General features: G+C 41.7%; 1 protein-coding gene across 4 annotated transcripts in view; it reads right to left on the reverse strand.

The window, feature by feature from the left end:
• Window positions 1-13727: 13727 nt before the first annotated feature.
• Window positions 13728-25459, reverse strand: part of KIF16B (kinesin family member 16B) — a 142292-nt gene continuing 130560 nt past the window's right edge. For all 4 annotated transcript variants that reach the window (XM_074817250.1, XM_074817248.1, XM_074817247.1 and 1 more), the window contains one exon: window positions 13728-15013. In XM_074817250.1, the coding sequence (XP_074673351.1) occupies window positions 14855-15013 (159 nt within the window). In that variant the 3' untranslated portion in view covers window positions 13728-14854. The remainder of the gene's footprint in view (window positions 15014-25459) is intronic.

A 25459-nucleotide genomic window follows, 5' to 3' on the forward strand; every position in this document is an offset into this window, starting at 1 on the left:
GTTGTCAGCTCTTTTCTGTACACATGCCCTTCTCCAGATTAACTTTTGGGCAGGTGAAGTCCCCAGCCAGATAATTCTGTGGTGAAATCACTGGATGTTGCAGGGTTCTACAGATCCCAGTGAGAGCAACGTATATGTACAGCCTATCACTCATGGAAAAGTGAGACAGAATTAAGAAAAATCACCATAGAAAAATGAGACCGAATTAGCCGGAATTCACAGTAACAATCTATCACAAGTATATCACAAGGGACAGAGTTTCACATCTGAAAGGGCTTTTCAATCCACATCTGAAGGGTAGTATATAAATGCTACAGGTTATTTAAGTCAGCCTTTCAAGTAGTATAAATTGGCGAGTCAGCCCCAATATTAATCATGAGATAAATGTTAAGTCAACCCGAGTTCTTTTTATTGGGTTTTTGAGCCTGCAGGGTCACATTTGTGACTGTTTTTCTTAAGTCATGAGGACTAACAAAAAAAATAAAATGCTTTTTTGATGAAAGCTAATATTTGCAGAGAAATGAAGAATTCCCAACACTGGGGTGTTTTGTAACCCCCACACCATGAGCCACGCAGTAGGAGCTCACAACAACAAAACCTCTCCAAGGCTGTGTGTCTCCACTGGCAGGCAGAGCCCTCTCACCTTGGACTGCTTCTTCCAGACAGCTCTTCCGCAGGATCCCACGCCATTCCCTTTGAATGCTCGCTAGTCAACCCTAGGTTTGTGTGGTATACCATGATAACCAAATACAGCAATTTTTTTTCTCCCTAGAAAGAAGCTTTTTAACGAGAGCATAATAAATTATTTACAAGACACAACAAAGCGAATTCGTTCTTAGAGACACACTCAAACATACAGAGAAGGAACTCTGAGCATAGTTAAGTGTTGATATGAATCATCCTTCTCTCCAGCCATTTAATTACTCCAGGATTAGGAGTGCGTAAGCTATGGTCTGCACGTTTATTAATGAAAACATCCATTATTATTCTTTTATGTGGAGCACCTGGAGGCCTTCTGCAGCTGAGCCCTTTATGCCTGTATTCAGGCTTAGGAAAAATATGCCCTCAAACACCTTTGGATCATGACAGATTCGACTGCTAGTGATCCTGGTCTAATCATAAAGCAACTTTGAAATATTAGACATTTAAATTAAAAAAAAAAAAAGCAAAAAAAAAAAAGCTAAGTCCTGCAGGAAACTGGCTTTGGGCATATTCCAGTGATAGGGGTGAATGCGTCTTGCTGAGAAACAGCACTTTGAAGTTGCTCCCAACTGGATAATGAACGATTAAAAGAACAAATGAGTTAAGCCAAGTAAAACGCATGGGTGTGCCCACAGCACCCTTCATCTCTGGAGCACACTGGCTTTGTAAGACTATTTCAAAAGGGAGGAAGCATCTCCATGCAAAGGAGCACTATGTACCAGATCTGCACAGCACGTGACTGCTGACACTGCTCAAAAAAGTCCATGTCAGCTTACCACCAAAACACTGCACTGCTCGACAAACTCAATGCCAGATGGATGACATGCATCAGGTCTGTAGCCCTAGGTTAGGAGACGCATCGTGTTCGGGTAGGATAAAGGCACCCAAAGATTTATCTCAGCCTTGTGGGTGTTATGTGGGAAGTATCACAACATCTGGTACCTAAGCACTTGTCTAATAGAAGAAAGGTTTAGCCCAAGCCCTTCTCCTGTCCCTCAACACCAAGACACACTTTTCCAGGCGGTGCTGTAGAGCAGCAAACAGGCACGCTCTCCTGATTTAACTGCTCTGTTCATTTTCTTGCAAGGCTGTCACCAATGTGGTAATTGCTGCCGAGTCCTTTTTCCAGGCCGTGCATCACGCACCCAGCTCTGTGCCTGCATGGGAAGGCTTCTCCTTCCACCCCACACGGGCAGGGCAAATTCATAGCTCATTCCACTTGGGAAAACCTCCCTGAGTTATGCAGCACCTGACAGGGCAATCTATGCAGCACCCTGAATAGGTAATTAATTACACCGGAGAAAAGACAGACGATACTCAAATACAGGGGCTTTTCCTTTTTAAAATCAAGGGAACTGCAGGAAAAAAACAAACCAAACCAAACCAAACAACACCTGAGGACAGAAATGGTAAATAATACCTGCTGAGTGCCTCTGGGCTGTGTGGATGACACCCAGGAGCTAAGAGATTCCCGAGACACCTGCAGAAATGCCGCCTCGGAGAAAAGCACAGACAAGAACCGAAAGCAAAGATGCTTAGCCCAAGAGGAATTTGATGCAAGCTACAGGCACTCCAGTCTGCAAAGCATCCCATAAGAAAAGATACCAATGGCTAAATCCTCTATTTTTAATTCAACATCCCAACTTCCACATGACAGCAAGTCCAGAAAAATGCCACACTGACATTAGAGCAACGGAGGAGCCACAGAAGCCCACGACATCCATTTTTCAGTTCTGGACATTACTGTGCGACTGTGAGCAGCATCATGGGAGGTATAAGGAGATGGCATAATGCTTGTTTGCAGAACTTTTATTGCTAATCGACATTTCTGCAGAGGTCCCCAGGCAGTCGCAGGCAGCGCTGGTTGGCCAGGCCGTGGAAAGCAGCCTAATGTCGCATCCTGAGTGGCACACAAATGGGGGCCGTATTTCTGACGGAGACTCTGGCAAAGAAGTAATGGATATAAACGTGCCTAAATGTGCTGAATCTGAGCAAAGGCACTTGTAGCCAATCTTTGCTCAAACAATATGATTGTCTTACAAATTGCATACTTCCTTTAATTTCCACATTTATCGTGAAATGAGCTAAATCCCTCAGGGACCATCAAAGCACCTCATTTAAGAAATATCAACATAGACAAAGGAAAGCTTTCCTTTCAACCAGCAAGAATGGCTTCAGAAGCTCATGACGGGCTTTTTCTTGTTTCGTTATTCTCTCTGTTTAGCTCATCCATCTAGGGAAGTAACAAGGTGTGAAGACAAACTTTGCGATCACAGAGGAACGTTGCTAATGATTTCCCTTCCAACTGCTTGCTCAGCTTTACCTTTGCTAGAAAGGATTACCTGTTGCTGACAAAAGGTGTCATCTCCACTCAGATTAATTGCACTCACATTAATTACTGGCATGGACCAAGGCTGACTATGTGTAACATTATTTCAACACATTAGATCTAACAAGCTTTAAAGTAGAGCTTTCTGTAATAGGACAGCACATGGTTCTTCCAGTTAGATACAGAATTGCTGACCCCGTTATTCACAACCAAATAATCGTTTTAATGTGACTCGAACCATGATGGTCGAGTTTTTAAGCCTTTTCTCTCTCATTACTTCTCCCTTTATGTCAGCTTTTCCGCCCCTCCATCATGGTACATCATGGCATGTTGCCCCGAGCTTTATTAGGTGACTTGTGGCAGCCCATTTCCCAGCTAAGAGCAATGCTCTGCTCTGCTGAAATTGCATCCCCTAAAATACACCGCTTGCAGGTTTATATTTCCCCACAGCACGCAGCAAGTGCCTCAGACTCTATAAAACATTGTAGCGCCCCTGACTTCAACACAGCCCCAGCAGCAGGCGCAGGTTAAGGATCTGAGCCAGCCTCCACAGTCTTGTTGCAGATTTTGCCTGTGCAGTGAGGACAACAAACCCGCCCAGCTATCAGAGTGTCCAAGCAAATTCGGGTATGCTGTGCTGGTTGCAGCCTTCAGCTGACACACACAAGCCTTAGGGAGGATGAGCCGGTGCCACACCAAGAGGGAAGCAACCACAATTCGGTCTCCAAGGTTTCCTAACACTGGAGTTGGGCTTAGTGCTAGCTGCACCATCAGTAAATTTTTACTTGGTTCAGTACCTGCTTAATTAGGTATGAAGGAACATGACAAGTAGAGATAAGAAATTTAAGAGAACCTGTACCTTAAACATTTCACTTCATCTGTAGCCAAACTCAACACTGCAGCAATGTCGCAACAGTTCATGTGCCGCCAGCCCAAGGGAGCGTGCTGAGCCAAAGCCCATCAGGAGATACTCCCCTTCCCAACGAGGCTCAACCCGGACATCAAAGGAGCAGAGACAAGGAATCTGCTTTCGTCGCCTCCAGCTGCACTCTGCTTTGAGAGGCACAGCACCACTGAGCCCGACCAAAGCTCTTTACAGGCTACACCAGCAGTCCTGAGCCTAAGAGTAATGCTCACAGAGGGGTTGGAAAAGATTTTTTCCACTAGAGCTGAGCTCGATGCTTGGTAGGACAAAACCGAGAGCTGAGTTCACAGCAGGCAGAATATCTTGCAAACAGGGAGCTTGTAAACTTAAATGATTTCTCATATAGCCACAGGGCAAGACATGGGGATTAGACCAAACAGCTTGGCATTTTCTCTCCTCATCTTTTTCTGTCTTAATGACTCATTAACTTGCAGTGCCAAAAGTACAGCTGGCCTTTGTCAGATACCCTGCGGGGACCCTGCCTCTGGCCACGTCCTGGCCAGCCTTGCCATCAGGAGCTGAACAGGACACAACCATGTGGCTGCTCTGCAGAGCCCCAGACTCCAAACACAACCACAGGACACTCCCACTCGTGGTTCTGAGCAAAACCCATTCACACACAGCTCCTCCTGGGACCAGTCCTGGAGACTAGTTAATAAATCAAAGAGCCAAGCCTCCTCTTTATGCAGCGCTTACTAAGGCAAAGCTCTCTTACCCACCATATGTGCTGGAAGGTCTGGGGTGTCTCACAAGTACAATCCACCCCAAGCCCCCAGGAGAAGGCATCCGTAGGGCAGAAGGAAACTGGCAGGATTTGCTCTGCACCTGCCACGATCCCGCATGAGCCTCTGCCCTTGGGCTGCCACCAGAAGTCCAGAAAAACCCCAAATCCCACAATGCCCGACCCAGCATAACTCAGCTGCTTTGCAGTGTCCATGTAGCTCTGCTACAGAAGGTTTTGTCAATACGCTGGTAAGCAGCAAGAAGGTTAAATTAGTTCAGTTCATACATATTTAAGTACCACGACCTACATTATCAAGCTCAGGCTCAAAATATTTGTAATGGCACAATTAGCCTCAGGCACATTATCTCACTAGTATCGGCAACTGTATGTATTTATTTACAAATGACACAGGGGGGAATTAAATGTTGCTGTCGCTGTTGTCAGGGAAACAATCTACTTCTAAATTTTTAATTTTTTAATTTAAAATGCTGTATTCTAAGCAGGAATAGTCATTAAAATTGTATGAGAAAAAGGGGGAAAAAAACCCTAGTGTATCTACCTATGGTGGAATTGATGTACACTGTAATTACAGCAGGTTACGAAGGGAAAAAATGTAGCTTTCATGTGAGACCATGGTTATGAATGTTTCTGCACGTTACTTATGATTACTGTTGCTTAAGGAGGGGAAAATAATTTATTCTGCATGTGTAAATCCTTGGTAAAAATTGCAGGTTGGAATACATAATTTACCTTGTGTACTGCAATTTTTATGTAAATACTAGGATCATCACCATAAAAATGGTTGCTCAGTAGAGACAGATTTATAATGATATAAATGGTAATTTGTGTAGTCGAATTTAATAACTAATATCCTAATTTAGTACTTTCACAGAATTGGTGGTACTCGGAATGCGCTCTCCTTGAGCAAATACCTTCTAAAGCCTTCACAGTAGAAATGGACTATCAGATCTGTAGGGCAAATTGCTGTAATATCTTGTCAACGCATTTCTGCAGAAGGAAAACCAGGCAACATTAAGAGGAAACCAGCATATTTTGAATAACATAAGGCAAGACTGCCAGTCTCCAGCCTTACGTACCTTAGAATTACTTGTAAACAGTGTTTCACCAAGGAAGAAACAGTGCAATTAGATCTTTTTTGAGCCCACTCCTTCAAAAACCTGAGTTCTAGAAGATTTACCATCCTCTGCAAATCCAAACTCACTGTGCTATTCCCTCCCCTCCCCTGCCCATCTCCCTGTGTTACATCACATTCACATTTTGCTTTTTAAACTAACGTGATTTGTGTGGCCAGAAAACAATGCTGCGTTCCCAGTCTGTACTGGGGCAGTGTGGGGAATGAGCCAAGAATCGCCGTGCAGAGCTGGGAGCAGGGGCGGGCAGCGCTCGTTGGGGGCTGCCGGCACCCTTGGGATCCTCCTCGCCGTCTGGCCACGGCTCTCACTCCCACCTCACACACCGCGGGGAAGGATCATTTGGTGATGGGAGTCAGATGGAAAGCTCGGGTTTTTTTGCTCCCTGGCCTATTTGCATTACCTGAGCTAATAGCTGGTGAGGAGGGGCTCTCCGGGGTACCCCACGCATCTGCAGAAATCCTGGCTCTGATTTCTCAAATGTACAAACCATCTGTCGACAGCTCCAGCGCTGGGTGCAGGGGCGGGGGGATGCCTTGGAGCCCTCCTCCGCTCTCGTGTCCTGGTGTGGCCCTCAGGAGCATCCACGTGCCCTTATCAAGAGCAGCACCTGCCCTCGTCCCGGTGGTCCCACGACATGCAGTCTCACAGCTGGGCTGGCTGTTGGGGGAAACATGCCCAGAGCTGGGAGATCTGTGGGGCAGCTCGGCCAAACCAAACAGCCCTCCTGCAGGCAGCCCCTCCAGACCAGTCTGTCCAGTCCGCTCCAGCCCCCGTGGTGCTGTGGGTACCACATGCACCATCCCACCACAGCTGCACTGAGATTAGAAACCCAGAGGAAGTTTTTGTAATTTTTGCCCCAGGGCCTGTTAGCATAGGATGCATCTCTCAAATTACCACTGGTTTCCACTCCCAGGCCCTTTATTCATTTTCCTTTACAGCTGTGAAGTTGTTTGGTCTTCTCCCAAGTCTATCCCCGAATAAAAGACCTAATAACACGAGTTCTTGGACACTTTTGCAGTGAGGTTAGTAAGTCACAGCTCTAGCTGTGATTCTGTAGATTAAAGCCGAGAACATTAAATAGTGGCTAATGGGTTAACCCCTTGGTGTCAATAGGTTCCCAGCTTCTGTGGCTTCTATTTGATAGAGTTGGAAAATCCTTGACATTTTGCACCAAGGGGTTAATTTGAAAAGGGATGAGAGTTCAGTTTCAGTTAAAAGCTCAGGTTTAATAAGGGAATGAAAAATTTAGGTTGCCCGGAGACCAACCAGAGTGTAAAATTGTCCTTGAAGGTGCATTTCTATGTAAAGGTGAAAACAGGGGGTTTTGAACATCATAAAGGTGGAGGAACAGAGAGGAAATACAAAAACAAATGGGTACTTCAGCTTTCCTTTTTTTTCCCTCACATCTCTGGCAATATGTAAGGGGACAGTAAACAAATTACACCAAGGGAGTGAAAAGGGATCAACACAACCTGTGCATTTAATCTCCAAAACAACTGCAACTGAAATGGGATTTACTTTAAAAAGGTCTTAGGCAAAGGAACCAGAGGAACTCAATGGCACTGGAAACACACAGAGAAACCACAGAGTAGCTCCTTTGCTGTGACTCGTAGAAAGTCATAGAAAGTAATCAGCGAGTGCTGAGCTTCGTCAGGCAGGTTAACCTGGGGAAGGGGTGTTAGTCATGGCTCTTGAGGGGCCCAAGTGGCACCAGCACCTTTCCTGGTCTCCCCCCTTCTGCCTCTACCCTCTTGCCACCACTAGTTTCCTGTGTTTTGAATGGGCACCTACCACAGGAAGAAAAATTTCCACCTGAACAGTGAATATTGGCCAAAGTGCAGACAAGTCACAGGCTCATGAAACAAATTAGTTATTGTAAGTTCAGCATATCTCCAAAAATTTCACGCTGACCATGAAATTTCCCGCAGAGAGCTCTGTGCAGCCTCAGTAACCACAGCCCACCCCCTCCTACCTGAATAATAGATCACTCAAGCCAGGAAAGTCCCATTCTCACTGATTTTCCAGAATATCATCGAGGCAGTCTCATTTACCAGCCTTGTCAAGCTCTTGCTGGAAAGGTACTACAACAGCCTTCATAATGGCATAGCGAAAATTTTTACATGCCTTTTGTCCTGCAATGTGCAGGATGCCAGATGGGTGTTAATAAAGCAGCCAAAACTCGTCCTGTAAAATCTTCTCCCGAATTCAAAGACCAGACTACTCAGTACAACTTTCAAATGCCACCCTTGATTTAATTAATGGGTGAAATACATGTTGCCAATACACCCTAGTGTATAGTCCCTGTTAAGACTGGGAAGCTCTCTGCATTTCTCACTGACACACTAAAACCTTGCTCCACCACTACAAGAGAACAGGGGAAGTGAAATCCTCTTACCTATGAGATGAGCTGTGCTGAAGAACACTCTCATTTGCTAGTGGACTTGCCACATTTGAGCAATTCTGGTTCCATTCAGTTAGATGATGCTATGCAAATGTTATTGTTACCACAGATTAAGAAATTTGTGATAATATGTTTTTAGAACAAGCACTTGGTTTTGGTTGGGTTTTTTTTGTTTTGTTTTTTAATTTTCTTGCTATTTTTTTTGGCATACTTCCATTCTCCATTGCCTTTCCTAACAACACCCAGTGCTACTCAAACAACAGATAAAGCCAAAGTCTGGCACATAATTAAGATGTTAAGAGGTAACTTCATCTGGACACATAAACCTGAGCACCTGCTTATGAAAGCAGGTGCCAGAATCAATACGCTCAGGCAGCTTGGAAGCTTGTCCAAGACTGATTTCACACACTGTTGAGCAACCTTTCCGTGTCGGAGCACAGAGGGCGTCCGCCATACCTCCTGGAAGCACTTGCTTCCCAGAACTGGCAATTTCTTTTATCCACACTGCACTAATGAGCTCTCCCAAGCTCAAAACTGGACAGATTTGAATATAGGACAAACTGAGATATGTCACACAGTCTCATGCTAACCTTTCAGAGGGCTGTATTGCCCCTACATTGCCCAGCACTCATCCCCTGTTGCTCAGCAACTAAAATGATAAGAATTAGAGGTGGTTATGGACGGAAATGTGCCATGGCTTGTTTTTTCAGTAGTAGTGAATTACCTTGGCTCCTGTCAAACTCAATGGGAACAACAGGTGATTTGATACACAGATGGTTTCAGTTTCCATAGAACAATTCTTGAAGCTCTCATTATTAGCATGCTCATTTGCACCATGGAAAGGAGTAATTTCCAACCCATGCATCTCCTAGCTACCCACATTCGGGAATAAAAGACAACGATGATGCAGAAGTCCTGAAAACACACTGAGATTTCCCTGGTCACACAATAATCATCTTTTTCTTTTTCCCCCTCCTCATTTTTGAGATTCTGATTTCTGCTGTAATTCTGATTAATACTAAAAAGCAAGACCACTGATTTTTGCAGAATGTGACTTAAACCTGGTTTCAGTCAGTGATCTCCGATCCATATCTTAAGGAAACATAAAAACAGATTACTACAGAGGCAATCCCTGTCTCAAGGTAACATTAAAACAGGTTAGCGTGGAGAAAATACACTGCTGGGCAAGGATGGCGACAACGGCAGTCCCACGAAGACCTCCTGACCTAAACAAGGAGGTATCATTAAGTAGAAGGCTCTCTCTCCTCAAACACATTGTTTGAAGAATGACTCATGTCAAATGTTAATTACAACAGAAAAGAATATAGGAATGATCATGAAAGTACAATAATGCCCCAAAAAGCTGTAGCACACAAGACCTTTGAAGGCTCAGAAGTTCAAAATATGTAAAGAGATCAAAAACTCATGTTACACTTTGCTAGATCAGAAGATGATGAGATAACCTCCTCTTTTCAGATAATAAAGGGTTTTCTTTTTCTTCAACTCTTCCCAGCACATTCTTCTAAACCATCTGTAAAACAAGAAAACAGAAAGGAAATAATCGAAAACTTCCGAAGAATGAGAACAAGCCATTTGGACAAAACTGCTATGAGAAGATACAAGAAGCTATCAAAAGAAACCAAGGAGGACTTTGAAAAAGTCTGTGGAGTCTTTTCTTAGACCTATTTCTTTTTCTAAGACTGATTTCTTAAGAACAACAACAAAATTGCTGCTGAAACTGTTTGAGCAGACAAGCTGTGCTACGGGGAGCTGACACTTCAGCTGTGAGCATGACATTGGAGAAAAATGTCAGTGTTTGTAAAGAAAATAAAGTTATAAAGAAGAAAATAGAAACAGGGCTTCCCATGCTACCACCAGCATTTTTTGCTGCTAAGACTTGTTACACACTGGAGACATGAGACTAAGGCCTCTAGTCCAAAATCTTGCCTCCATTTTATCAAACATTAATGTGATCCCTTAATAAGGCTTACACACACACACACACACTCCTTTTAAAACGGTTTTAAAACTCAATCTAAAGATGACAAAAGAACACTATCTTTTGTGATCTGGTACTTTCGTCCAGTTGGACAAGCTCTTTTACTGATTTAACTGCAGTAGACAGGATGGCATCATGGAAGTTTACCTATTCCCCACAAAAAGCATTTTCAGGTCACAGCTCACTTCCCCCATCTCTTTTTCTTTTTTTTTTTTTTTTTCCGACCAACTTTGTTGTCATTGTACTGAAAAAAAAAGTGCATCTACAACAGTGTTCTGGTCTGCAACCAATTATAACAAAACACTCTCTTAAAATAATAAAACAACAATTAAAAAAAAGTGGCAGTATTTGGTATATCAAAAATTCACTTCATAGGTTTGCTGAGAAAATAGATCTGGACTTCAACCCTTTAACATTGCTGATGAAGACTTTCCTGCAAAGGAACATCTTCTATTTCCCACCATGAGGCTGGAAGCCAACAAATGTTTCCTCTTCAGTTTATCAAACATACTTTTTTTCCCCAGGATCTAATGAAACACAGAGAAAACAAACCCAGGGGTGGACATAAGAAACTTGCTAAGTTAAAAATGATTAATTTCTTTCAATTTTGGGGCTTCAGAGCTGGCAGCATATAAAATTTCAAGCTTCACCACAGTCTAGTACAAAGGTATTTCTTATTCTCATACACAGGATAGGTCTCATGGACAGTAAGTAGGAAATTCTGCAATAGCTTTTAAAGGCCCACTGATTAAACTGGAAAGATTGGGTCTGATTGCCTGGAGCAACACATTTAGAGCCCCACTAAGTGTGTCTGCTTTTTTTTTTTTTTTAATTTACATCTTTCAGTTCCTCATTTTATCCGCAACAACTTCAAAAATTTGAAGTAACCAGCCAAGCTCTACACTGGTGGGTTTTTTCCCCTCACATATTTAGGGCATATTTGAAGACCCTCATCTCTAACACCATCTCCAAGAGCAGCAGCTGAACTTCAGTTTTAGGACAGACCCTGCGGGCTCTCAGGACAGGGCAGCCTGTGCAGTGAGGCGACTGCCAGGAGCCGTTTAGCAGCAGGGCTTTGGGGGCTGCTCTACCTCTTTCCCATGAGAAGCAGCATATTCAGAGCAAAAGCACTTCCAGTTAAAGGAGCGGAGGGTCAAGACCAACAAGAAGGCTTTGCCCAAAGTTTTTTTTGCATCTTGATCGAGTTGTCATGCAGAAAAATAGCCCAGCACCATCTCCAGTGTGCCTTTTGGCCTTTTTTGTGCATCCCTATTCATAAAAAATTGCTGTAGGGTCAGCAAGGATATGAGCCAAGTGGTTTGGTGACTTAAATGGAAGCATAACTGCAGTTGCATAGGTAAGAACGATGGCCCCAGTACAGTAAAGCACTTAAATACACACTTTGCTTGAAATATAGTCCCGATACAGAAGTTAAGGTTTTGCTTAAGGACTTCGCTGATGCAAAATCCACAAGTGCAATTACAAAGGCACTTTGGGGAAAAAAAAAAAAAAAAAAAAAAAAAAGTACCAGCCCTGGAGATAACTTTCACAATGTTTTTGAAAGTGACAATATTTTGAAAATAAAATTAATGGAGAATTCTAGAGCCTGGGGATATCTTCAGAGAAATGCAGTTGGAACATCTTGAAAACGGCTAATAATTTCAACAGGCCTCTCAGTTTCTATCGAAAACTTCTTATGAAGTCTGGGTTTAAAGACTGTATGTTATAAAGAGCCATCATATTTTTTACTGATGAAATTATTAAAAGATGCCTCTTAGTCTAGCCTGAGCTTGCAGCCATTGGATACCATTGAAGGATAGATAAGAAGGTGGGAAAAGCTGGTAGCCTGGGGTTGTGGTCCTAATTGCATGCTTACACTTGCATTTCTGTAGCTTTTAACTTGATGACATTTTAAATGGAGTGATTAATCGGCCTTTACTTTGTTATTTGCAATGTACACATTTAACGCTGCAGGCCAGATAAGCTAGCCAACATAAATTAGCCACCTTATTGGCAGGTTTATACCACTAGAGCAGCTGGTCCTCCCTGAATTAATTTGTACTGTAGACAGGAACCGAGTGCAAGTCTCCTTTTAAATTCATGTGAAAAATGCGAATATTCATATTTTTCACTCTACTTAGCTCTCTGTCTAGCTGTGTTTTTCTTAAACAGGTTCTCCAAATCCAAAGTGACATGAAGCATCGGACTTACCTCTGGGAGCCCTGCGTGCTCAACCCTTCTCTCAGACTAGCATTTGCCAGGTGGCACGACGGAGTTTTGCTTGTCAGGCTCTGCGCTGCTTGGCACCACTGGTGGTTTTTCAGGTAGGACATCTGCAGAAACTGGGTTTGTGCAGCAGATAAAGCAGCCTGCCGTTTCTTGAACTGCCAGGTCCTTTCATAGAAGTGGCACACAGGAAATAATGCTCCACAGTTGTGTAAAATCCATTTTTTTTTAAATTCTGAAGCATTAATTCCTTATCACGCTGCATTGCAATGAGGTAGGAGGGGGAGTAGGGCAATGGATAAGGAGAAACAGAAAAGACTCTCTGGTTTTAAAGTGAGATTTAAGGTCAAATACGAAAACCAGCAATACCATGCCCAATTTCTGCCTCTGAAGCACTATGTGCATCAGGGGAATACAGCTGAGTGACATTACCAATCTTCCGTTAAAATGCGCATCAACATCAAACTCCAGTTACTCAGCTGACCGTAGGAACCCAGCAAGCACCCAACCTCCACTTTCTGGTTTGGGAAGCACAAGCAAAGCCAAACAGCGAGGTGAAGAAGGAAGGGAGGACATGGCCTCCTGGTCAGGGGCGTGATATGCGCACAGAAAGGCTCTGGGAGAGATCGGAGAGGTGCAATACAGGCACAGGGCACAGTAAGGATCACAAGGTCAGGTGCCTGTCAGTGATGAAGCACAGATGTGCACGACGGAGACTGGGAACGGCGGGGACACGGTGCAGAACAGTTTGGGAAGCAACAGGTTTGATTGGAACGCTTAGCTTAAAAACCTGCCTCCCAGTTGAAGGCATTAAGATGGCTAAGTCAGATAGAGTCAGATAGAGTCAGACATATCCAAGGACATTAAAGCCTACCCTGCTGATAATAGGGTTCCTGTGGTTTAGAAATTTTACCCTAACTTTTGTTTTCACTGAAATTAGTCAAAATAATAAAAATACTAACAAAATTGATTCATTCTCATTTTTCTTCTTTTTTCTTTTCCTTTTTCTAATTAGAAATGCTTATTGTAGCAGGCTAGGCTTAATAATGGAACCCAATTATCTTTATATATCATATTAAATGTAAAACATTACTGTTCCTATAATTTAGGTCATGAAATAAAAGTGTCACCAGTGTTGTTACTTTAGGTTTTAATAACCATTTTCTACAACATGAAATAGTTCGATTAGCAAGACCTACTGGTGTTCAATGATGGCAGCTCACAAATAATGTTTCACACTCGTAACAAATGGCACACAAAGCCTACCTTTCATTATACATTTTAATAATTGGAGGTTGTTCGATTCTGAGTTTTATACAACCAATTATACATTAACATGTACACATACTCAATTTCAGTCACAGTGGATATATATTTTTGGATCTGCAGCAATATAAAATGAGTTCTACCTGTATATACATGTGCAAGTCTCAAGGAGTCCTGAGTAATTTTAAAGTACTATTAGTCAAATCCTGTAAATTTTAACTGATGAAAATAAAACTCAGGTTTTACAGTGTTAGGCTATTGTGAAGAAGCTATTTTTCACAAAAAGAAATAGAGCACTTTGCATTAGCTTTATGCATAGCTATGAGCTCTGTATAGTGCACAGTATCCACTTACAGTCTGGGTAATTAGAAAATCTGAAAAGATGCTGACCACATTCTTCGGTAACTATTGCTTCCTCTGCTTCTTAATTAATGGCGAGTAATTCGTTCTGCTTCAAAACAACCAAGTGTGGAAGACTTTTACAGGGTTTAAATTATATTCTTTCTGCTGCATATATTTTTGTAAACATTCAAGTTACCCAGGCCCTGTAACTCTTCTGAGGAAAACTATACAATTATACAGTCAAATAGTTAAAATGTGTGTCTGGGAGGGAAAAAAGAAACAACAGTGGAGCATGAGCATTACCTTAAACACCACAGTATGCTATAAGGAAACAAACAAGGAAATGTTCTTTAAGGAACAGCTTGGACAGAAACCGAAAGGCTGCTCAGAAACCCTCTGTCAGCATGACACACCGCCACAGTAAACACGAGATGCTCTCGCACCACCAGAACAAATTGTCTGAGCAAATGGGAAGGAAGCACTCTCGCTAAGGAGCGGATCCAAACTCAGCACGAGAATCAGAATCTTTGTACAGTATTAACAGAGCAACTTACACAAAAATGTCAGTATACCCCATGCCAGGAAAATGCAGGCACTAATATGAGAGCTGGTAAAGGACACAGGCTAGCATCGGGGCGTAGCTGTCTTTAACAGGAGTAGTTTTGATGCAACTTTCCAGGTATGGAGGAAGATACCTTTTTTCTTCCCCCTCATTTCTCTCACACCGCAAAAGTGAAGGCAGTACTCCGACTGTTCTCCTCCGGCAGAAGGGTTCTGGCCCAAAAATCAGCTAGTTCCATGGCTGCTATAGTCAAAAACACCTTTCCTGAAGAAGGGTGAGAATTCGCATATGGTGTGTTTTGACAGAGTTAGCCCCACTTTATCAACGTGCAGCGGAGACGATGGAGATTTCAGCATTGCAGAGAAAAAGTTCCTGAGGTATTTCTGTGGAACAAAACGCAAAATGCCATAAGGTTTACTTGACCAAATTGATTACAGCCACTTTGAAGAATTAAATGAACAGCAGTATAAAAGAAAGTAACAAGATCTCCACGGACTGTGAAAAGTCCTTTTAATAACCATCAGCATTTAAATCCATGCATAAAACGGGTCCACTGAAATGTCTGTATTAAGCTCAGGAAAAGCAGAAAAGAAATATTTTCCACGTTCTTCATCTGGCCAGTTTAGTAACTGTTTTATTCTGTGCTTGTGTGACGCTCGCTGGTTTATTCTGTAGTCGTGTAATGCTTTCTGCTAATCATGACCTGCTAATACTGCTGTCTAGCATTACCAAACACTGTAGCAGGTGCAAACCTCCAATCTATTCTGTGGGAATTTCACTACATATGGACACAAAAGGACTTCAGAAATCTTTCCCTCATCAAGCCTCCACAATCCTTGCATCAAAAAGGATTTGTTTTGATCAAGGCCATCTGCACAAAGATTGCATGACTTTCATATTATCTCAGAATCTTTTTTCACTGAGCTGCCCTCTAAATTATTATTATTTTTTAAAGTTTTACACTTAAGAAGCCTTCCTCTTCCCCAAAGTTAGTATTCACCAGCCGCTGTGCAACTTGCATCCATTTGTATCTAGAGTAATTGTGACAGATGTACACTAAGTTAGTTTTCACAAACCTGATGAGGTTATTTCACACATAGGTTGAATTATTACAAACATTTAGGATGATTTAACAAGTCATATTTATAACTTCTGAATGAAACACAGTAGGTGAATCATTGATCAGACCAGTGCTAAGGAACTACCCAATGTCACCCAAATAGCTGTAAGGGAAATCTCATCTGGAGCACAGGGATAAACTCTTTTGCTCTGCTACAGACTGACCACAGAAAAAGATAACTTGAGAAATTATTCACAAATATTGGATGCAGTGGGAAACACAGCTGCAAGACAGAACAGCACAATCTCCTCTGTAGACCACAAGGTTTATTTATTTGAATGCAGCAGCTTTTGGGTCATGGAAGTGGTTCCATGTTTGGGAAGCAGTCCTAATTATTCACTTGCTTCTCAACGAGAATTCCTGCACAGTACGACAACCTGTCACCTATTTAAGTACCTTGGAAACCAGCTGTATTAATATCACAGAAAGCAGGATAACAAAAAACAACAACAAAAAAGCAGCTGACACATAAGCTATTCTCTTGGCAGGATTGGTGAATTTTCTTTTTTATTCAGATCTCCCACAGGTTGTATTAATGTTCATGAAAAAAAAAAAATTCATTACAAAAATGCCTTCAAGATGAATTCCAGCAGACTAAGAGGTAATTTAAAGTCAGCAACAGATGTCATATCAACATTTGTCATAATTAGTTCACAAAGTAGGGTCCTTTAAAAAAAGTCCCAATCCAGTAATGCCTGAAGGATGAATATGGTAGAAAATCAAATGTAAAACATCGTGTCCTGTTAGAGTTTTAGCACTGTACTGAAAACTTACTGCAGTAATTCCAGTTTATGGCTACTGAAGGCTCAAAGGTAGGAAAATTTCTCGCCAGAGACATTACGAGACCTATTGCGTTCACCTTAGTATGTATGGCCAGATAATTGACTGTCATGCCTTTCCTGTAGAGCCATTATTCATTGTTTTGGCATGATAGCTTAATGGCAGAGCAAAAAATCCCCCTGCTATAAGCGTATACTTATCTGACAGGAAAACAGTAGGAACAGCAGGTATACTTATTTTCCCAGATCTGCGCACAGGAATTGCTCAGTGAATATCACAGATTCTTTGAACATGAAGAAGATCCTTGGGAAAATGGCAACAAGCAGACCCTACCAGATTATGATGGAATTCATTTTCTATGAAGGTTTCCAGCCAGATGGCTTGGCATTATGTGCTCTTCAACAACCACCTCTGAGCAAATTAGCCCTCTTTTAAATCCCATATCTGCATTTGTCCTTGTTTGCAATGCTGATGTGTTAGCACAGCAGAGAGCTGATGTGCCCTTGACACAAAGAAGCTGTTGCTTCAATGAAATAAAGGCTGCTCTGCCCAGATCTGCTGGCTAGGAGGTAAGTCCCATAGTGAGGGGAACAGTGATTGATGGCAGAAGTGTTTGCTCACACCACAAGCATATGCCTCGATTAAAGAGCTGTGGCTATGCAGTTAGGGGGAAGGTTGCTCTCTCCTGTTGGCTACAACGTGGATGATGAAGTGGAAGGAAGTGGTAGAAGAGTGGTCCTTACAGTGTGTGGAAAGACACTTCCCAAATAGAGAGAGGGTAAAGGTCACAGAAAGCTGGGAGAGGGGCAGGAGCACATCAACACCAAGTGCCAGGAGATGACAGAAAAAAAACTTTCTTAGAGATCCAGAAGGGACTCGACATGGACTTTGTTGCAAGCCAGGAGGCCACTGCAAGCTGCTGGAGTGGGAGCAAGGCTAGATGAAAGGATCTCCTCTGTCAGGACTCAGTGGGCAGGGGGAGAGTTGTTTTCAAAGCTTTTATATTAATCCATTTCCAACAGCAGATATGATTTTTCTCTATTTACAGAATAGTGTTTTTGTGCTGAGTTAAAAGTAGGCGGGAAGCACTCTGGTATCTTTTGATGTGTTCCTTTAAAAAAGATTACTTAGCAGAGACTGGCAAGCTCAGGGTGCCTTCACAGAAACATGACCAATTTTTATACAAATTAGTGCTGTGACTTCCTACCAGCACTTCACCAGTAGCATCTAAATCATTGTCCCTCATATGCAAAGCACTACGTTATAGCAATCCTCCTTTTACTAAGTTTGCATGATTACCTTGGAAAGAAAAACTATAACTGCTACAAATATTCCAAAAGACTTAATTTTATTCTCGTTTTTGTTTCGTAGTCTTTTAAAACACTAGCCATTTGTTCTGAATTATTTAGTCTGGTAATCGGTGTTCTTCCAAATGCACTTAGGAGTTTCATTTCACTAATAGTGTTCAACCTGCTATGTTGCTGGTTTGCTGGAAAATATCCTAATTACAGATTTGTAAACGTCTATGTGAGGACACAGGACCCTGGCACTATAGCAGGGATGTTAAATGTGTAACTTACCCATCACGTTCATTGCTCAGTCTAAACACACATTCAGGAACACCAGTTCAGAGAATGCAAATATGTTTCACATGTACAAAACACTTAAATAGAGAAAGCCAGGTTAAAAAAAAAAATCCCAAATAGGAAAAAGCAGTGGTTTTGCCCCCTTAGCACACATCACAACCTTCACGGACTTTAATTTAAAATTTATGACAGCCATAACTGAAAGTTTTAACTTTGCATTCCAAGTGTTTGCAAATGAAACAAGACTGGAGAAAGTGTTGTGAGGCCCACAGGTTTTTCTTTACTTACTAGATCAAGTAGCTTTCCCTCCCTTTTAATTACATGAAGAGAAAAATGGCAACCATTTTAAAGCTATTAAAAATCATTTTAATAGGGTTCACCTTTTTAGCAGTAGGCCAGCATTCATCTCATGCTTAATCCATCAGCACAGCAAAATCATTCTAATGATTCTTGCACTACTTCGTGATGTGGGGACCTCATAATTTTATACATTTTAGTATAAATCCATAACTTAATTTAAAGTTATTAAAGTTATTACAATCAAAAAGCTTTCTGGAATGTAGAAGTGTTCTTATCATCCTTTCAATTGTGGCGTATTAAAGAGAAATGCAGTTCAATGACATTGTTCTCATAATCCATTACAAACAGCCACAGCCTCAGAGACCAATAGCAGAGCTTAGCAAGAACTGGATTTTTTCATTAAACTTTGGTGTGTTTAAAAACTCATCAACTCTGGTACTTCCAGAAAGTGAAGAAACTTTGAGCATTCTCTTTCCTACTGCTGCTTCTAGCAACTCCCTAGAAAAAGGCAGCATTTTAAATTCTTTAAATATAACACTTTACAATTAGCATCATAAATATCACCTGCTAATATTTGACAGAGCTGAAAACACCACAAACTTTAATAAGATAAACCTTACATGGCTTTGGGGATTTTTGAAATAATAGCCTCTTTTCTTTGAAAAAATACCCCCCCTTTAAACACCTACACATCAATGTGACAGTCAAAAGCTTTATCACAAGGTCACAGAAGGTCATCGGTGGCAGCAGCAGGACTAACTTGCTCATCTACCTTCTAGCATTGGTTCCTCTCTCCCTTCAATACAGACACTCATTTCTCTCAGCACCCATCACATAATTATTCTGTTGACTAGTGTTAAGTGCTGCAAGCTTTACATCAAATCTTGATTTGAATTATTCATAGAGCAAAGCATGCACAGGTATCAACAGCTGTTTTCTATAGGATAGGAATCTGACTACAAAAGAGACAGATTGAAGCATACTCCCCGACTCTGAAAAACAACATTACACTGCAATTAGATATTTGCAAAGTAAGACCTTCCTGAGGAAGACTCTAGCCCAAAACAAGCAGACAGGAATATGCTTTGGTTGCAATCTGTGATCACAAAAATAAGGATCTGCTTAGAAGACAACGCATGGAAAGGGAGCCTGCTGTAATGCAGAAATGGGAGTGCATCTCCTGCCTTTGTCTCCTAGAAGGAAATTGTTGGGCATATGCAAAGGAAAAGGAACATTTGGGGATACTTTCCCAAATTAACCAACTTGCTCTATTTTGAACCTTTCCATTGGTGTCTTGAAGAGAAAAAAAATACTTCTAGGGTGTTTTTCAAATATGATACATTGCAGAAATGCCAGCTATCATCACTAACTACAGTCTCTACTCACAAAAAAAAAAAGTTTGGCTTAAATGGCACTGACAGGCGATGGTGTCCCATGGAGACTTCAGGCTGGCAAAGGGCCCTGTCTGGGGTGATGCTAAATACAGAATCTGACGAGATTGTACATCTTCCCAAGAAAAATACGATTCAAACTTCTCATTGGATCTGCTTTTTGCCTGTGTTTTTTTCTTACTGGCAAGTCAGAGGGAATTAACATGCTGTATGGGGAGGTAAGCTGGGGTTGCAGCCTGTGATACCACTGGGAGAGCGCAGAAGGCAGGAACCCTTTGGAAAAGGGCTGCAAGCCAAGCCAGCTCTGCCTCATCCAGGACACACACCACATCTCAAACAGCACCCAGGACTGGATTATCTGGGTCAGGTGTGGAGGACAAGCAAAGCCATTAGCCACAACATAGGAAGTTTCTTTATGAACTGAGTGCCAAGGCATCAGGTTCTTTTATGCCAAATAACCCAACATTACACAGCAAGGGGTATTCAAGCTGTCCAAACCAAGGTGTTTTGTCCAGGCAGTGGTCCCAACAGGCTCCTCTTGTGGTCTGCACGGATAGCTCAGCCCTCCATGTCACGATTTGGTTCACCATAGTTAAGCTTCTGTCCTGTGTCTGCCACTAAAACCATCTCACCTTCCCCTGAGGATCACCTGAGGCTAAACTGACTAATTAGGAGTAATTGACAGCATAATGCTCTGATAGCTCTCTAAAAGCAGTTTCAGATCAATTTCTGGATTTATTAAATTTGAGCAAGCAGGGACAGAATTGGCAGATAGCAAGAATATAAAATACAAGGTGGTATGGCTTTGGAGTACAGCAGCTCAAAAGGATGGGGGACCATACACAGACTATAATTAATATCTTAACCTTCAGCCATTGAAGACTAGGATCACCCCTCCACTCATCAGATAGAACTGGGTCAGAAACATTTGGTCTTCTTTGGGGTTTTCTTTTTTTTTTTTTTTAATAAAGAAAACATGAGGCTTAAATTCTTTTCCCCAACACTTTGACATATATTGCAAGATATCATAAAGCAGTTCTGAGTAAAATATGTGAGCAGGACAGCATGTGATATTCAATATCTCAAGTGATATTTCAAGGCCCTTCAGGAAGTACCTAATGTCACCTCTGGATCTGTACACATTTATCTCTTGCACATACCCTTAGGTCATTACGTGCAGCTGTGATTTCATAGCGATGAGAAAAAGACTTACTGCCTGGGAGACTACCTGCTGCCTGAAGGATCTTATTTCTGTGAAAAATTTGGAGAGAAAGCTTCTAAAATTATGACATGATCACCTGAGCTGGTATCTTCTGTAGAAACACCAGGATAGCTGGGTTCACCTTACAAAAACCTACAGTATTAGACACCTTCAAAGTTGTGCAAAGCTTCCTTGAGGAGTCACAGGTAACAAATGCCTCCAGAATGTATCTGTCCCATAGGTACCAGAGACCTTGCTCTAGTTACACACAACCTGTGTGAGCACAAAGAGATTTTTCAGGAGAATACAGACAGATTCACATGTTTGAAAATGACAAGTCACCACCGCATTAGTCATGATATTAAGGGTGGGGAGGTATTTGCTTCAGATTGGCAGACATTGATTATGCTCAAGGCTGGATTAACTGGCTTTACATTACACAAGCCAAGAATAAAGGATTGACTCGTTTTAATCAAACCCTTCCTGTTCACTTTGATTAGGCCTAATCAAAAGTGAGGCTGTTTACAGATGATGCCTAGTAGTCACCGAATAAATAAATAAATAAATCAAGAACTTCCCAATCAGTATCACCTTACCCTGTGTTTGCATGCCTTATACATATACATACACAACTCCTCCCCACACACCACCGATTTCCCTCCAAGACAAAGTCTATATACAGCCATACACAACGCACATCACCAGCTCTCCCAAAGTACACCTACATTAAACTTCCAGCTGTCTCACCGACAGACTTTGGCTGCATGACTGTCCTCTTACCAACAGAGGAAAGCAAGCCTGGCATCTCCGAAACCAGTGCTGCTGGGGATGCAGCAGACAGGCACAGCTTCAGGGGGAGCAGAGCAGAGCGTCGCTGCAGGGTCCAGCTGCCTGTGCCGTAGGCTGGCGGCGTTTCCTAAGAAACCAGGATTTATGGGTTGCCCTTAACAGAAATAATACAGGTATGGCAAATTATGCTAGGTTGGGGTTCCTTTAATTTACTAGCAAATATCTTGCCAATTTGACTGTGATACACATATGTAAACTCTTAACTTGTTAGACTGAACTTGTTTGCTAAGGAGCTAGATAGGAGATGAGATTGAAAGCTCCTACCAGAAATGTAACGTAGCTCTTTTGTTAGTGAACAGATTTACCTATATAGCTCCCAAATGTTAACATGGCTGTAAATGCTGGATCTATAAAAACAGAATTTTACTTTGATAGCAAAGAATTTAGCCTCTGCTTTTGTTGGAGCTACAAAACTGAACTATGGAGACTTGTGTTCTTGCCACTGCAGTGGCACTCACACTGCAGCATTCTGTGTTGGTGGTGGACTGAAGCACAGAGAGAAGCAGCAATACCATACACCCCACTCCTTTGGGCATGTTTAGAGGTACCTAAATCACTCTGGAACTAAGCGGGTAAGAATCAAGCTCTTTAAGCAGCTAAATTTCATTAAAAAAAACAGGGCTTACACTTTTAGTCCCCTAGGAAACTCTCCCTATGTTTTTTATGCACAGCATAATGCAGATTCCTTGAATCAGGGTTAGTTTCCTCCACAGCTATACAGGTGAAAGCAGATTTTACCACTACATCTCCAGAAGTGTTTGAGTGCCACTAAAATTTAATTTTACCCAAGGTGGTACTGAAATTTACTTGAATTCATACACCTTTTTGAATTTTCGTAATGTACAAGCATTCTGAGAGATGCCAGTTATGATTCAAGGTGAAATTGCTCTCCTAGGTTTTCAAAATCCAAACTATTCATTATAGCTATTTAGAGCATTTTTCTGTGCAAGTCTAATGGCATGAGCACATTATGTTGAATTACTATTATGCCGCATCAATTGAATTAACTTCTGAAGTCAGTTTACAACCCAAATTACAATCTTATTCTGCCTGAAATTCATTTAAAATCCACAGGACTTAATATTTCTTACAATGCCTGAATGTATTCAGGCTTTATATTCATTGGTTTTAAGTAGCTCCAATGAAAACTGAATTGTAGGCTGGCAGGAAAAAAAAAAAAAGCAGCAAGGGCTATGATTTACAGGTGCTCTATCAGTGAGAGTCTTCTTTTGGAAGTGAAGGGCCATATTAAAAAAAGATCAAAACAGACCTGACTAGTGAAGGAAACCAATCTTTCTCCGGAGCACGAGTCAAAACAAGTCCTGTCAAAATCTATTCAGAAAGAACAACAGCAGGATTGAATTTACCACGCATCCCTGGGCCAGCAGCAACAGCGTGTCATCTGCTGGAGTGGCCTTGGCAAACAGCTACCAAAGCACTTGACATGCATCACCCTCTACTTCCTTTGGTGAAATCAGATGCTGGAGGATGACTGATACACTTGCTTTGAAAATGGATAGCACCGACTTCAACCCAGTGTCCTTGGTCGAGCGCTCCCTTTATTCATCTGCTCACATCTGAATCTGGAGAGCCATTATTGGAGACTGATAAAGGTACACAGCTTCAAAACTTGATTTGTAGGAAGATGTTGGGGGAATTTATTCTGCACTGACAGCAAAGCACATTAGGATGTAGAGCTAAACTGGAGTTCAAACTATATGCTGTCACATATTCTGAACTTCCTAAATCATGATAAACATATGTCCTTATTTTGTGATTCTCTGAAATCTCTAAAAAAGGAAAGGAAGAAAAAAAAAGGCCTCCGAATTGCACATCCTAGTTAATTGGTTGTAATGGAGATAAACACTTTACCACAAAAGATCCAGTTTTTGAGGTAGGAATCTGAAGTTACACACCTAAAGAAAGAAACACCAAAGTTACTGTAAAAGGGTATGTGTATTATGCAAAGTTACCTCTAGGAAACTCTGCAAAACAGGGTTTCAGACCTGATCTTGAATAAGGCGCTGAGTTTGAGTCAATGAGACCAAGGGGTTGCTTACGCTCACTGTTCTTTTTCCATCCAGTAGCCTGTTGGACCAGAGCTTAAAATTAACTCATCCAGAAAATAACCCCAGGCTTTCATTCCTCCTAAATGATCATCTTTATCGTCTATTGCTATTATAAGAATAATGTCTTGCATTTGCTGTGGGCCTGGCTAGGAGTCTACAGTATTTAATCAAAGTAACATTTTTATTGGTATGGGATCAACTGCTGACGTACGCAAAGTCCTGATTTCTACTTATTTGTACCTAGTGACTGTAATCAATAAGTTAAATGAATTTTATTTATTAACTTTTTGAAGCCAATAGGGCCTCACATGAGAAGCAGCACCACCCAAAAAAAGATGAAATGCTTCACTGCTCAGAGCTGCTACAACTCCTCTTTGAGGGCTGTTGCTTCAAAGAAAAGCCAGGTGCCTTGGGCAGCCCCGATGATGCACTGAAGGCTGGGAACCTGACATGTGAAATTGCTCTCAGATGGCTAACTGCAAAGTCTTATTGTCTGCAGGCAAGGCAAGACTCCAGTGTTGTTGCTGAAAAGCAGTTATTTTTTTTCTTAATTTTTTTAAATGGTTACTACAGGTTATGAAAGGCACTTGGTGCAGGCTAACTATACCTAACCTAGAAAATGATCCGTGACATGGATTTCATATAATTGATATTCATAATATGGCCCAACCACACACGCTCTTCTCTTGTCTTTGTGGATGTGTCTACGCCCTTTCCCTCTGTGCTCCCGTTGCATCCCTATTCCTCTAGTGGGAAATCAAAACCATCACTCCAAAATGCTGCATTCTGTAGTTCAGTCTATGGGTATGAAACAATCTTCTCTAGGATTATCAAACACTGACATTTGCAGCAGCTCACTTTTGCGCTAGCAGTCGTATCTGGTGTGCATTCATGTCTGTAACAAAAGGAAAAGCTTCCTTTTATCTTTCAATGATTATCAAATGTATTCGGAATGCTTTCTGAAGTCCATCTCACTGAGATGCTTCTAAGAACAGTATTTACAACTGCACTGTCAGAGGCAAACATTCAATCTGCAAGAGCCAGGCTGGTGAGCAGCTGGCTTTAAAGCTCTTCTCAAAAAGCTTTGGTATTAGGGATGTTGTTGTAAGCTGATACCGGAGTCTAATAATTTCCTTTTAATAATCACTTTGAACCGACACATAATCAGTAGCTTTGAAAGGTCTTTGTGACTGGCGTCAGAGTCAGGAAAAAAACCAAACAGAAATGATAAGTCTGACCCCACTTGACAGGGTTTTTGCAATAGAAAATCAATTCACCTGTAACTAGCATGAAGCAGGTTGTCTCAGTTAAACATATTAAGGGATGGCGCTGTGAAACAAACACAAGTGGGATGTACTCGTGAAGTTTATATTAAATATTCAGAATATGAATCATGTAAAACCTCATTAAAATGTTTCTGCTCTCATAACTTCAAGGAAAACCTCAAGAAATGAGGTCTCAAACATTCTGCTTGCCCAAATTTGTCGACCAGTATTTGGAGATTTTTAATTCTTCTCAGATGTTTCTTTTGCT

This window comes from Strix aluco, chromosome 3 (genome assembly GCF_031877795.1).
Source record: "Strix aluco isolate bStrAlu1 chromosome 3, bStrAlu1.hap1, whole genome shotgun sequence".
In the NCBI taxonomy this organism is placed as follows: Eukaryota; Metazoa; Chordata; class Aves; order Strigiformes; family Strigidae; genus Strix; species Strix aluco.